At 38.7% G+C, this 15,575-nt stretch overlaps 1 protein-coding gene across 1 annotated transcript in view; it reads right to left on the reverse strand.

Moving 5' to 3' along the window:
- The window catches only part of LRP1B (LDL receptor related protein 1B), a gene marked incomplete at both ends in the record, with an annotated part of 775,176 nt that overhangs the window by 218,917 nt on the left and 540,684 nt on the right, over positions 1–15,575 (reverse strand). Inside the window, 4 exons of the mRNA XM_080621164.1 lie at positions 2,302–2,396; positions 2,695–2,869; positions 6,258–6,485; positions 7,820–7,951. Coding sequence (XP_080477290.1) covers positions 2,302–2,396; positions 2,695–2,869; positions 6,258–6,485; positions 7,820–7,951 — 630 coding nt within the window. The remainder of the gene's footprint in view (positions 1–2,301; positions 2,397–2,694; positions 2,870–6,257; positions 6,486–7,819; positions 7,952–15,575) is intronic.

Genomic DNA, 15,575 nt, shown 5'->3' on the forward strand with positions numbered 1-15,575 from the left:
GGGTTACAGAGGTAATATGCAAGTATAAAAGTTTCCTTACTCTGAGATGAATAGCATTTGCTGTTCTCTAACTCCTGACTGCTACCAGTCAGCTGCTCACTTATTTCACCTAGACAAATCTATTCATGGGGTTGCTGTGAATGCAATCTACACAGCAATTGCAATGTAATCTTGTCAGGTTTTCTACTTCTTCAGATATTAAACTGGTGTTTCTACCTGCGGATATTCCAATTACACAGCAGCACCTGACAAGAAATAACACTCCTATTTCCTTCTACCCAAGTCCACCATATTTTTCTTCCCGAAGGATTTTCCCATTGTGTTATGCTACCTTTACCAACCTTTGTAAAAACATACTATTTCTAACATAGGCAGAGCATGTTCATTTAGATTTTTCCAGGAATTGTCCTATTTTTGCTAGTAAAAATAGATGACTTATTAGCCATAAGCATCACAGATACTCATGATGCATTCCAGCAGGCGTGACTGGCATTCCAGCATGCGTGACTGACGTTATGTCCTAGCTGCCGAAGTCAACCTGAACATGTGGATTGTAAAATAATAGTCTTGGAGAAGTCTGTTGTGTTTTAAAAGCATTATTACCATGATTTAGGCTATCACTGTTTTCACATGCATTTTCCAATTCCTTTACCCAATTTTCCAGAAATATGCTACAATTTAAACAGTATATCACAAAGGTTATTCCAGCAATTCATACACTGAGGTTCCAATATTGAAGTTACAAATGCAATGAGATTTTAGCTTTCACTACCAGATAATTGAGTTTGATATTTTAATCTGGTGCATCTCTGAAATTCAGGGAAATTACTTTTGATAGCATTTTTTGTATACTTATTGATTAAATGATGTATGTTCCTCTAACTTTATTTTTACCTGTGAAAATGTTCTATAAAAAGCAGTGGAAGCTTAAGGAAACAGTATGTTCCCAGAACATTAAAGATGGAATTCATTCTTACTACCTAAATCAATTAAATGTTGGACACTGCTATTACAGCTCAGATGAGTTATAGGAATAATATGTTGAAATTTTTTTCACGTTTCCTACCTTAGTGACTTAAGAAAGGGATTTTTAAGTGGTTATGGCTAATTACATTTCAAGCTTGTTAAGAAGAAAGGATTGAACTCTGTATTTTTTTAAAAAACAGGGGCAAACAAATAAAAAAACAACCCCCCAAAAAAAACCCCAACAAATCCAAAGAACACCATCCCTAACTATAATTATGGAGTCCTCTGAATGTAGCTGAGACAGTAATTCACTATGTTTTTAAAAGTTATTTATCTAAGCTATTTCAAAACCTACTATAGCCATTTCCTTAAAAAGAAAAAAAAGAAAAAAAGAACAAAAACAAAAAACAAACCAACCAAACAAACAAAAAACCACCTAAGTATGCAGCTTAATGGAACTACAGTGACTAGTTTCTTTTTTACGCGATCTATATGTGTTGGTATTTGAGCCTTTTAGAACACTTCTACAAAATTCTTTGAATTTTGCATCTAAAATGCACGCTGCGTTCCTGTTCTGTCAGATTTATTGAATTAAGTCACTTTTGCTTCTGCTTGCTTAACACATTCAGTTATGAAATCCTGTAAATACTTTGAAATGTAATCGCTTTATTGATGGGATATTAATAAGGCAGGAACAATTGACGTAGCCACTTTAACCCTCTAAAAAATGAAATTACAAAGAGACCTGAACCAAAAATAAATAAACAGTATATAAGTACATACAGAGCTGTTCTGGTTTTGTGTTTTCTTTTTCCCCAGAAAGTGCCATGATTTATCATCTATTCCCAAGTATACTAAAACTGAGGCTAAGTTATCATACATTTCAACTACTGCTTTTTTCTGTATGTGAAAAGTTAAGAGCCAAACTACCTTTGATCATGCAGCTGGGATCCTGGTGAGGAAGGCTCTACATTTCCAGTCAAAGTATTCTCTCACACATACTCAGAACTTATTAAACCCTCTACATTATTTTACCCATGATCTAAAGATTGAGAAATACAGACAGGTTCTCCTTCACTTTCAGTCTACTGTAATCCTAGAAGTTAATGATGTTAGACTTAACCCACTACAGTAGATAAGAATAAGAATGGGCAAAAGATATCTTAAATTTTGAAACTGAAATGTACATTAAGTGTTTTTCATGTCTTTATGCCTGTTCTTCTCACTGTTGTATAGTATGCGAAAAACATCATAATATACTTAAGTAGCATTGCAAGATAATGACCATAATAAAGCACTATCAAATAAAAAAACAACAGCAAAAAAGGTATTTACCGACAGGATCTTTTTGGTTCTGAAAAAGTATTTTGCTGTTGCTGCCATCCATGTTTGCCATGTTAATTGTGTTACCATCTGTCCAGTATAGTTTCCTGAAGAAGAAAATGAACATATTTAAGATGTTGCTCTGTGTACAGTTTTTTTAATGCATCAGTAGTGAAAACATTTGTAAGTTTAGAAGTAGGCAAAATATTCAACTAATTATTACATGATTTAATCAACAGTAACGTTTGGTAGGGAAAGGACTTAGGAACTTCTCAGAAAAATCTTCCAAACACATGCATTTACTTTAAGTTTGAAAGAAAAAAGAATGGGCAAACTCAAAATCTGAAAAGAAATCTTCTAATGAGCTTTAGTGTAGTTTATTTATTAAAACCGCAATTATCTTACCCTTTTACTGGGTGAACTGCAAGACACTGGGGTTTATCGATCCCATGGATGATTGAAGTTTTCAAGGAACCATCTAAATGTGCCACATTAATTTGTGTTTCATCAAATTCTGAGCTAATCCAATATAAATTACGTGATATCCAATCCACTGCAAGACCTCTGATATTCTGAATATCTGCAAAAAATGAAAGCAGTTCTTTTGATTTTCTTACTGGATTATTCCCAATTTTCAGGAAAAAAAGTAAAGAATTTATTTTACAGTTTGTAACAATATTGCATAATATTCTGCTTAGATGTGCTTATAAACTGGTTGTCAAGATTAATAATAATTCTTTTTCTCTTGGGGCTGATACTCTTGAAATAAGAACATAAAAACTTCACTGAAGATTCAGAAAATCATCCATAAATACTTTGTTAAAAATTAGAATAAAACCTATTTCCAAAAAATAACAATCAGACACCGACTGCAGTGTATTTTTATACTTTGGAAAGAATTTGTTACTCAGTGCACTATTAAAAAGTGTGGTTTGTGGTGTTTTAAGGGTTGATAACGAATTTGCTACCTGAAATAGCAAAACATGAGTAAGGTATGATTAATTTGGTAGCTTCACAGGTGTCTTCATATGTGATAGCCTTCCTTAGCAAGATATTGATTAAAAAATGTTAATGTATATTAATATCTGCCTTAATCCTGGGTATAAAGTCACTGCTCAAGATCTATATACCAACACGCCACTCTGCCTTGGTGTAGCTGTGGTTCATATTGGCCAGCATCTTTGTAGACAAGGAAACAGGCCAAGGGTATTTAATGATTTCATTCTAGTTCATATTTTTTACACTGTCACTTTGTCAACTTAATGTGGCTACTTTGACAAAATTATTGTCATTGACAAGCTATCATGGAAGTAGCTAAGGCCTGACTTGCACATACATAAGGTCAAATGGTGACTGGGCATTAGGAAGTTAGGATGTCAACTTTAGAGAATGCAACAAAGGACACTGAATACACACCCTTGACCCACTTTAAACCAATACCCTGCTTTTGGGGGGATTTTGGTTGCAGTAACTAGAAAACAAGAATTTCACACTCATAAAAAGATTACAGGATGACTGGCATCTTTATGACACTGGCATAAGACTTCATACAAGGAGAATCCTGCTAATACATACTTTCAAAGCTTCTTATGTTCTTATAAAGAAGTATAAAAATATAACTAAGCAAATGAGATAATTTATGCATAAGTAGTCTTTATAATGTTTTGATGTGCCAGAAGATCATAATTTTGCAAATTTTATATTTAGTAAGTTACAACTGGCACAAACTTCCCCACCAAACCTCCACAACTGTAGCTACCATAATAAAATGAATATGAATGCTGATAAACAGAAACAGCCACACATAGTATGTTTGTTCATGCTTCATTAAGTTTCTTGACAAGTTTTATGATTTTACACCCCATATTTTATATAGCAAAAAAAGCTTTTATACTCTTACCATTCTAAAACCCAACAACTTTTTCTCTTTAGGGCATCTTGATGTAAAGAGATTGTTTAAGAGGAACTCTAGACCTTTGTTGTAGTTTAAGTGCACTCAGTAACTCAGAACCACGTAGCCACTCACTCACTCCCTCCCCTTCCTCCCCCCACACACCCGGAGGGATGAGGAGGAGAATAGAAAGAATGTAACTCCCATGGGTTGAGATAAGAACAGTCCAGTAACTGAGGTATAGCACAAACCACTACTGCTGCCACCAATAATAATAATGATAAGGAAAATAACAAGGGAAGAGAATTTAACCACTCACCACTCACCGACCGATACCCAGCCCGACCGAGCAGTGACCTAACCCTTCCAGGTAACTGCCCCCAGTTTATATGGTGGGCATAACGCGCTGTGGTATGGAATACCTCTTTGGTTAGTTTGGGTCATGTGTCCTGTCTCTGCTTCCTCGCGGCTTTCCCTCCTCCCTGGCAGAGCATGAGACTCAGAAAGTCCTTGGTCAGAGTAAACATTACTGAGCAGCAACTAAAAACATCGGTGTTATCAGTGCTGCTCCCAGGCCAAAAGTCAAAACCACAGTACTGCACCAGCTACTTAGAAGGAGAAAAAATGACTGCTACTGCTGAACCCACGACAACCTTGTTCTTGTTACTGGTATTAAAAAATGTTTCCAATTCTTAATAAAGTTGTCTCTGAGTTAGCAGGCAAAAAGATAAAAAAAGATACCCAAAGAAATAAATTCATCAATCTACATAGCCATGTGGGGATACTGGCCATATTTGTCCAATGATTTCCCAAAGTATGCTGATACAGAACAAATTCTTCTAAAGCAGCAGCAGGGGCAGAGCTTCAATAATTTTCTGAAGTTCCCAAATAATCAACTACAGAAGTATTTTTTTTTTAATTTGTCCCCAAATTCAGAAAAGGTCCGATCTTACAGAACTGAATTATTTTTTTTCTCCTCTTTCCATTAAAATATACATTTAGCAGTTGAGGAACCAGCATTTGCAAACCCTGCTTCTCTATAGTCCCTGTCAGACAGGACTTTTCCTATTTTCAAGCAGGTAAGTATATCGCAAAATAGAAGAACATCATGTTCCGCCAGGAGAGGAACTGTCAGAGGCTGGAAACAAACAAGAATTCACCAGTAGCAAGGACAAGAAAGGGTTTCACTTTTAATATGTGACATAGGGCTGAAGTAATCAGGTATAGACTTTGCAATCCATTCAGTTTCAGTAGTCAAAGTATGGAGCAAAAGTGTTGGAACAATGAATATGTTAACTGCAAAAATATTTTAAGTTATTGCAATATTTTAATAATAAAACCTTAATATTTCAAATCCCTTTTATTGCTCTATACCTACCTATAATAAAAAAGCTCAGCAAAAAAGCAAAACCTGAATTATTGTATTACGAGTAATTAAAGCAACAATGTCGAACGCATTCATGGTTCAAAGACAACAGATTCAAAAGGCTGAACTTCCTCATGGGACTCAAGTACTGCAAACAGTTTGTACATGACACATATTGCAAGAAGAAAACAGGTAAATTCATAACACCAGTATCACCAAAATGATAAAACTACCATATTGTGTTTCACCAATGGTGACAAAGCCAAAAGATCTACAAGGACTGGAGAAAAATAACTCTAATGGAGCTCATTTCTTTGCTATGTCAGCACAGATAGCCAAAGGGTGTAAGAAATCCATATGAAATTCTTCAGTGCAAAGCTACATCAGGATATTGTTATTTTTCTGGTTTTAATCTTTTTTTGTTTCTACCTACCCCAGAAGACATTATTTTCATTGTTTACTACATATCTCAATGTTGCATAAAAACAACGTTACAATTACCTCCAAATGTATTTAAATAAAAATGGATTATGAATCAATAAGAGGAACTAGAATCTTCAGTAAAGTCGTGCTTTCTTATTGTTTAGATCAATTATGCAATACCAGTGAAAGGTACACCTAACAAGAACTTACATGCTCATATTTTAGCATGCTTATAAACACACATTTACCTATAATGGATGATTTTTATTTAAATGTTAAGCTACTTACCTCTTGAAATAACGGTTTGTAAGCCAGTCCCATTAATGAAGGCACGTTTGATGGTCTGTGTTTTCACATCAGTCCAATATAAGCGTTCCTCAAAAGCATCAAAATCTATGACTGTCACATCATCAATGTCAGGAACAGTGAAGGCTGTGATGAAGTTGAAGTATGGGTTTTCTATGTCGACCCCTCTTATTTCTGAATGCCTTGCATAGAGAAGAAATTTCTTCCTTTCTGTTAGAAAAAGGTAAACATCACTCCTCATCCTCTTCACAACACTGCTAACAGAAGTCTAAGTTATTAATTAGAAATCACTTGACAAATGCGTAAATAAATTTTATATAAATGATTTAACATTTCTGGAAAACCTAAAGCTTTGTGACACTTGAGAAATAAAGTATGATACAGAGCATAAAAATCACAGGAAAATACATTTATTCTGGATGCTGGGCATGTTACTATACCACTTAATCCATATGGTCTTGTGAACGCGTACAGAAAAGTGTAAAAAGTTGTATTCTAAAAATTTTACCCCACTTATCTCAATCAAAAAAAAATTACTGTTTAACTTGCACATCATAACGGATATTAATATATGGTATCTCAGGGGAACAAAGTATCACTAGAACACAGAAGTTTTGCAAACAACAAAAATGAGGAGAAATGTCCTAACATATGTGTAAGCAGTGAAATGCACACGGGCTGGAAGGAAAAGAACACACTGTTTGTCCTGATTTAGACATCCCCTAATGTTTTGGGTTGGAAGGGATCATAAAGATCACCTAGTCCCAACTCTCTGCCATGGGCAGGGACACTTTACACTAGACCAGGCTGCTTAAAGCCCCATCTGTGATACATTGAAGACAAAACAGAATACCTTTTTTTTATTTATTTTTATTTTCGAAAGCCTGAACTATTGGAGCAAATGTCTTTGAGCGAACAGGAGAGAACTTTTTTCCCTACAATAGCCTTGATACAGCTTTTTTTTTTTTTTTTTTTTTTTTTTTTTTATTTCCTAAACATTATTAATCAACATTGAAAAGAGTTATGTAGTACAAGGTTTTATAGATAACAGACCATTATTTGACAGTTCAAGGGCTTTTATAACTTAAAAACTGTTTATTGAAATTTTTCATAAAACTCCCTTGCAAGGCTGCATGTCTAATATTTACTCTTTATTTCATTTTCTTAATCCTTGAAAATGAAACTAAGACAACTTTAGAAGAATAGGTAGAGATCTAAGCTAGTAAGTACCTTATTGTTATTCATCTTACCTGACTTATCATTGTCTGATGACGTACTTTAAAGTATAAATCTTTCTGTTTTACAGAGATAAGTTTTACTAACATATCATACACATAAACAAGAGAAAGAAATGGTTGCAGTAATAAATACCAAAGTCCACACACCTCATATTACAGTAAGTTATCAATTCTCAAGTGGATGTCCCTCTAAAATATATCATTAAAATACACTGTATAGATTGTTTTTAAGATTATGTATTTTAATTTGTCCAGTTCAAAATTCTAAAATCAATACAATTGTCAGGCTTTAGGAGAAAAACTTACCGTAACAGGTTTTCTTGTCTAAAGATAGTTTCATCAGATGTGGACAGGCACATGCAGCACTTCTGTTGTAATTGATTAGACACATGTGAGAACATGGACCTCTGCCCTCATTAGCAGCACATGGATTGGAAGCTAAAATTGAATAACAAAACACACAAAATATAAAAACACCTTTCTGAAACTAGGGTTTGTCAAACTAGCATACACTACATGGGTGAGAAAGGAGTGAAAATTCTGTTTGACAAATCCAACCTTACTGATTAATTGAGCTCGTGCTCTATAATCACTTTCTCTAGGCTAATATTCAACTGTTGTCCAAGTATTTTCTGTTATTCTTTTTTTTGGTTAGGATGGCCACAAAATGTATCATTGTAACTTCCTGAAGCCTCTAGATAAAATTTCCCAGCACGATATTAATTTTGAAGTATTTTTATAACATTTAAATGTAAAGAACTGTACACACCTAACCAGGACACGGGGAAAAATGTTAATATGGAACATTTCTAATTTTTGCAAAAAAAAAATTCTAAGTGTAGCTTTGTTCACGTAGCTTCCCGTAGTTCACTGATTGAACAGTATGTGCTAAAACTGCTTTAAAGAGCAGAAAGCAAGCTGACCAGAGAAGACTTTTTAGTCTTACAAAACCTAGAAACCATTATCATTTTTCATTATACACACAGTTCCGGAGAATGCTGAAGAGACATTCCGGGCATAAACAGAAAGTAATGTTGATTTTTCCATTTAGTAAAAGAAAACTTAGGAAATTAACAGTGATGAAAAGGGAAGTGGGAATGACTGACTCATAAAGAGAAACTTATAATCAACAAAATCAATTAGTTTAGAATATATTCCTCCAACACTGTGCTAGCCTGAAATATAAGTAATTAGATAACTAGAGAAATCCAATGTATGAATGTGTTTGCCAAATAAATTTAGCTCAAACTCAAGCATTAAAATATTAAGACAAAATCAGGGTTTGCCTTATTGAACCATTTCTTTTTCATCAATGCATGTCTCCTTAAATTTATCCAACAACTCCTGAATCACAGAATCCCAAGGTTTGGAAGGGACCTCACAAGATCATCTATTCCAACTCCCCTGCAAGAGCAGGGTAACCTAAAGAACATAACACAGAAACTTGTCCAGCCGGGCCTTGAATATCTCCAACGTAGGAGACTCCACAACCCCCCTGGGCAACCTGTTCCAGTGCTCTGTCACTCTCACAGTAAAGTTTTTCCTGATGTTCACATAGAACCTCTTATGCTCCAGTTTACACCCATTACCCCTTGTCCTATCACTGGACATCACTGAGAAAAACCTAGCTCCATCATCCTGACACTCACCCTTTACATATTTGCAAACATTGATGAGGTCACCCCTCAGTCTCCTCTTCTCCAAGCTAAAGAGACCCAGCTCCCTCAGCCTCTCCTCATAAGAGAGATGTTCCACTCCCTTAATCATCTTTGTGGCTCTGCGCTGGACTCTTTCAAGCAATTCCCTGTCCTTCTTGAACTGAGGGGCCCAGAACTGGACACAATATTCCAGATGTGACCTCACCAAGGCAGAGTAGAGGGGGAGGAGAACCTCTCTTGACCTACTAACCACACCCTTTTTAATGCACCCTAGGATGCCACTGGCCTTTTTGGCCACAAGGGCACATTGCTGGCTCATGGTCATCCTCCTATCCAGCAGGACCCCCAGGTCCCTTTCCCCTTCACTCCTTTCCAGCAGGTCAACCCCCAACCTGTACTGGTACATGGGGTTCTTCCCCAGATGCAAAACTCTACACTTGCCCTTGTTGAATTTCATCAAGTTTCTCCCCGCCAACTCTCCAGCCTATCCAGGTCTCGTTGAATGGCAACACAGCCTTCTGGTGTGTCAGCCGCTCCTCCCAGTTTAGTGTCATCAGCGAACTTGCTGAGGGTACACTGAGTTCCCTCATCCAGGTCGCTGATGAAAATATTAAACAGCACTGGTCCCAGCACCGACCCCTGAGGGACTCCACTAGTCACTGACCTCCAGCTAGATTCTGCCCCACTGACCACAACTCTCTGCCTTCTTCCTTTCAACCAGTTCTTGATCCACTTCACTACCTGATCATCAAGCCCACACTTCCTTAGCTTATCTATGAGGATGATGTGGGAGACAGTATCAAATGCCTTACTGAAATCAAGAAAAACCACATCTACCGATCTACCGTCATCGATCCACCTAGTTACTTCCTCATAGAAGGCTATAAGGTTGGTCAAACATGACTTCCCCTTGGTAAAGACATGTTGGCTACTCTTAATGACCCCCTCATCCTTGATATGTCTAGAGATGGTGTCAAGAATAAGTTGTTCCATCACCTTTCCAGGGATGGAGGTAAGGCTGACCGGTTTATAATTACCCAGGTCCTCCTTCTTGCCCTTCTTATAGACTGGTGTGACATTTGCCATCCTCCAGTCCTCAGGCACCTCTCCTGTTTCCCACGACTTACCAAAGATGATGGAGAGTGGCCTAGCAATGACCTCCGCCAGCTCCCTCAGCACCCGTGGGTGTATTCCATCCGGACCCATCAATTTATAGATGTCCAGATTGCTTAACTGATCCCTAACCCAATCCTCATCTACCAAAGCAAACTCCTCCTTCATCCTGACTCCTTCTGGGGCTATAGGAATCTGGGGCCCCCGGGGAGAGTCTGCAGGAGTAAAGACAGAGGCAAAGAAGGCATTCAGCACCTCTGCCTTCTTTATATCCTCTGTCTCCAGGGCACCCACCTCGTTCAGCAGTGGGCCTGTATTGCCTCTTGTCCTTTAACTACTTCCTGGTCTGACCGGTGCAACAGGAATAATGAAACTTTCAAAACCTTGGATAAACAGATTAATGAAATTCTATCCAGCATCTTCCATCATTCTATCAAAAATTCAAAGTCTTTTACAGATTTTTGTAAATTCATCCCATTTGTCCCTTTCAAACACTTGCAGCACTGGAGGCCATGCTACACTCTTGCAGCCTTTGCGGTCTCTCCTGTTATTCAAACATTTATTACAAAGAAGCATCCCATACCCTCTCTGTCAGCTCTTCTAAACCTCTGACAAAAAAAAAAAAAAAAAAGAAAATCAGCTGGGCCAAGAAGCTTAGAAATATTTATTCTTGGTTAATGACTCAGCAACTTTTTTGACTGCTCATGGACTGTGAGTACCTTTATTATTCTTATGTGATGCCTATATTTGATTTTGTCTTTCCCAAAATTTACAATAGAGAAATACTTCCTGAACATCATCACTTTTCTTGTATATGTAGTAACAATGTGGAAAAAATCTGGGGTGATATCTTTTAATATGTTCACAACTATCCCTATGAACTACACATAAAAAAGGAACATAATTTAGGGTTTTAACAATATTGTGAAGGGGATCATAGAATCATTTAGGTTGTAAGGGATCTTAGATCATCTAGTGATTCAACCTCCTGCATTATTCAGCATTCTCAACACTGGTGTCAAGCGATTTAAAATTTAGTCATACATTTTGTGAAACTGCATTTCCTTCAATTTATTTACCAATACAAAACAGTAATTTCAGTGGAACCTCAACCTTTTTATATGCATTCAACCATCTGTGGCAAGGATCTACTTAGGGCCTGTCGTGGTTTAAGCCCCGGCTGTAAATTAGAACCACACAGTCTACTTCCCCCCCCCCCCCACTCCCCAGAGGGATGGGGAGGAGAATTGAAAGAATGTAACTCCCACGGGTTGAGATAAGAACAGCCCAGTAACTAAGGTATAACACAAATCACTACTGCTGCCACCAATAATAATAATGATAAGAGAAATAACAAGGGAAGAGAATATGATACGGCTCGCCGGAAAAGAGAGCCCGACCGAAAAGAGGACGTGCCCTTCCGGGTAGCTCCCAGTTACATCCCCGGGCATGACGTGCTGTGGTATGGAATACCTCTTTGGCTAGTTTGGGTCAGGTGTCCTGTCCCTGCTTCCTCCCGGCCCCTCCTCCTCCCTGGCAGAGCATGAGACTCACAAAGTCCTTGGTCAGTCTAAACATCGGTGTTATCAGCTCCGTTCCCAGGCCGAAAGTCAAAAACACAGTGCTGCAACAGCTACTAAGAAGGAGAAAAACTGACTGCTACTGCTGAACCCAGGACAGGGCCTAAGAATAATAATCCCCTGTCTTCCTGTGCTAAGACTGCATAATGTTCTTCTCTACAGAAGCTGCTATTTCAAATAGCATTCAAATAGAAGTACAAACAGAAAAAATGCTGGTTAATGATCGTGTCAAAGAAAGAGTTGTGGTTAAAGCTTGCTACAAGCATCATCAAGAGGAGACAGTAAAATATGTCTATTCTCTGTTCACATCACGATTCCTTTCATATATCACAGAATACAAAACTAGTGGAAAAAAAAGTGTTATAAATCAGATGCATTTGTTTCCACACACATGCACAATTTGAGAAGTAAACTATTATAATCTAAAAATTACTTATACCAGCACGTATGTATATTCATATATTCCATATTCATACCGCTTTCACTGAGTAACAGCTAAGCCCATCCTTTACTTTCTAATAAAAATCCTCTTGAAAGAAAATAGATATGTCATTGCTTTGACTCTCAAAAAAATCAGCTATTTTTCCTTGTGCAAGATCTCACAGTTCCTTCTATTTCTATTGTGAATAACCACATAACCATTCCTTATTCACCTTCTCCATGCCATTTGTGATTTCACAGACTGCCATCATAGAGAAGCCTGTCTATAAGCTGTATTTCAAGAAGCATCAGCTTACCTGTCCTCATACAAAAACCTTTCCCATACTCTTGATCAGCCTGTCAAGCTTTTTCAGTATCTTTTATATGATCTGTATACAGCACTCAAGATATGAGAGCAATACAGATTTTTACAGCACCACAGTTCACTATCTGTGGTTCTCTACTCCTTTCTTAATAATTTCCACTAATCTATGTTCCTTTTGATCATGGGAACCCACAGAACTGGCATTTTTACCAACTGGCTAGCCTTTTGCATTATTTATTTTTTTTTCCACTGCTGATTGCTTTTCAATTCATTTCTCTTACAATACCATGCACAGATAGGCATATGACACTCTTTGTCATCGTGTCTCCTCATGACTGTTCTCTGAAGGATTATCTAAACAAAATGTTTATTTTTCTTGACCATTAACCCTTTGTCGTGGTTTAAGTGCAGTCAGTAACTCAGAACCACAAAGCCCGTTTGCTCACTCCCCCTTTTCCTCCCCCCCGTGGCTCCCAGAGGGATGGGGAGGAGAATCGAAAGGATGTAACTCCCATGGGTTGAGATAAGAACAGTCCAGTAAATAAGGTATAACACAAATCACTACTGCTGCCACCAATAATAATAATGGAAATAACAAAGGAAAAGAATACAATCGCTCACCATCCGCAGACCAATACCCAGCCCGGTCGAGCAGTGATCTAGCCCTTCCAGGTAACTGTCCCCAGTTTATGCACTGGGCATGACGTGCTGTGGTATGGAATGCCTCTGGCTAGTTTGGGTCAGGTGTCCTGTCTCTGCTTCCTCGCGGCTTTCCCTCCTCCCTGGCAGAGCATGAGACTCAGAAAGTCCTTGGTCAGAGTAAACATTACTGAGCAGCAACTAAAAACATCGGTGTTATCAGTGCTGCTCCCAGGCCAAAAGTCAAAACCACAGTACTGCACCAGCTACTTAGAAGGAGAAAAAATGACTGCTACTGCTGAACCCACGACAGTATTCACTCCTTACTCCATACCATTCACATCATGCTCAGATCCCACATTTTCAATATACCATCACTCTTATCTCAGTGCACTCTTAGTGCATGGACCAATCCTTAAAAAGCTGCTGAGTCCATCCGGTCCATGATGTTGGCCTCCATCTTTCAGAGCAGGAGAGGCTGTGTGTAGTGTTCACACTCATGAATAACCTGGGCAATAGTGTCCATTACTAAGTCCACTCCTCGATCATGAGTCCATCTCTGTGTTGCGTCTCTCCCCTGATGGCCTGAAGTGTCATGAGCCCATCAGGCTCAAAATAATTCACCCTCCCCTTCAGCAGTTTCTGCAACTTGTCGTTCGGGACTTCATACAACTGCTTTCCATCTCCGATGCTTCCAAAGCACTGGAGGGCCCAGTGCACTAGATACTCACCCATACTGTCCCACACACCCTGCCACTCACGACTGTCCAGCCTTGGAGAAAACCTCTTGGTCCTCCTATATCGTCATCTAACCCTAGACAAGATCCAAACCTGACTCCGCTTAACTTTCGAGATCAGACAAAATGGTGGTGGGTAAAACACACTCTGTGTGCCAATATGGTGATTCCCATCACAATCAGCATGCAGGTCTCAAGGGTACCCAAAGGCCATTCAAAACCTCCAGAACTTTCAAATGATGCTGCTGTACTTGTCATCGGGGCTGGTGAAGCTGCTGTGTTTGGAGCTGGAGTAGCTGCATTATCTGTTGCAGTCAGAGTTTGAGTAGCTTCTGTACTTGCAGCTGGGGTGTGTGGGAATGTCTCCATCGTAGGCTGACCACCCGAGGAGGGGGAAAAAGATGTGTAATTGCCATACACTTCTATTATATATCTCCCAAAGTATAGAGGTGGTGACCACACTGAGAATGCAAGCCAGATCAGTTCCATGATCAATGAGTATACTGAATTACAAGTCATTACCATAAAGTACAATGAAACAAGAACCTTAGCCCAAGGCACCCAGCCAATAAACACTAACACAGGAAATACTGGCTGTAAGTTAGGTACAACATGCTGAAACTCCAAGATCAAGAGCAACAACTTTAAGAGCCAATAAATCAGCATTGTGACGAGTGACTACTAACCCGAAACAATGAATGCTTATCACAAATACGATAAGACACACTCCAGTCAGATCTGTTGGTATCCCAACCTTTCGGGCCCCACGTTGGGTGCCAAAAAAAACCTGTTGTGGTTTAAGCCCAGCCGTAAATCAGAACCACACAGTCTCTGTCTCACTCCCCGCCTTCCCTCCACCACCACCCCCCCCGCTCCCAGAGGGATGGGGAGGAGAATCACAAGAATGTAACTCCCATGGGTTGAGATAAGAACAGTCCAGTAACTAAGGTATAACACAAACCACTACTGCTACCACCAATAATAATAATTGTAAGGGAAATAACAAGGGAAGAGAATACACCCGCTCACCACCTGCCGACTGATACCCAGCCTGACCCGAGCAGTGATCTAGCCCTTCTGGGTAACTGCTCCCAGTTTATGCACTGGGCATGGCGTGCTCTGGTATGGAATACCTGTTTGGCTAGTTTGGGTCAGGTGTCCTGTCTCTGCTTCCTCACGGCTTTCCCTCCTCCCTGGCAGAGCATGAGACTCAGAAAGTCCTTGGTCAGAGTAAACATTACTCCAGCAACTAGAAACATTGGTGTTATCAGCGCTGTTCCCAGGCCAAGAGTCAAACACACAGCACAGCACCAGCTACTAAGAAGGAGAAAAAATGACTGCTACTGCTGTACCCAGGGCACCCTTAAAAAACCTCTACAGACATTCTATCACCAGTTAAATGAACAGATATTCTGAGAACCTCTGAATATGCATCCACTGTGAACCATTTCATCCTCCGTATTAACACTGAACCTGTCTCTTCTTGGCATCAGATTTTAGCTAGGCAATTTTTTAATCTTACACTGTAGTGGTGCACAACATGATTAAATTCAGCCTACACCTTCAAATATATGCACTACAGCTACATCA

The sequence above is a fragment of the Psittacula echo genome (assembly GCF_963264785.1).
Source record: "Psittacula echo genome assembly, chromosome: 6".
NCBI lineage: Eukaryota > Metazoa > Chordata > Aves > Psittaciformes > Psittacidae > Psittacula > Psittacula echo.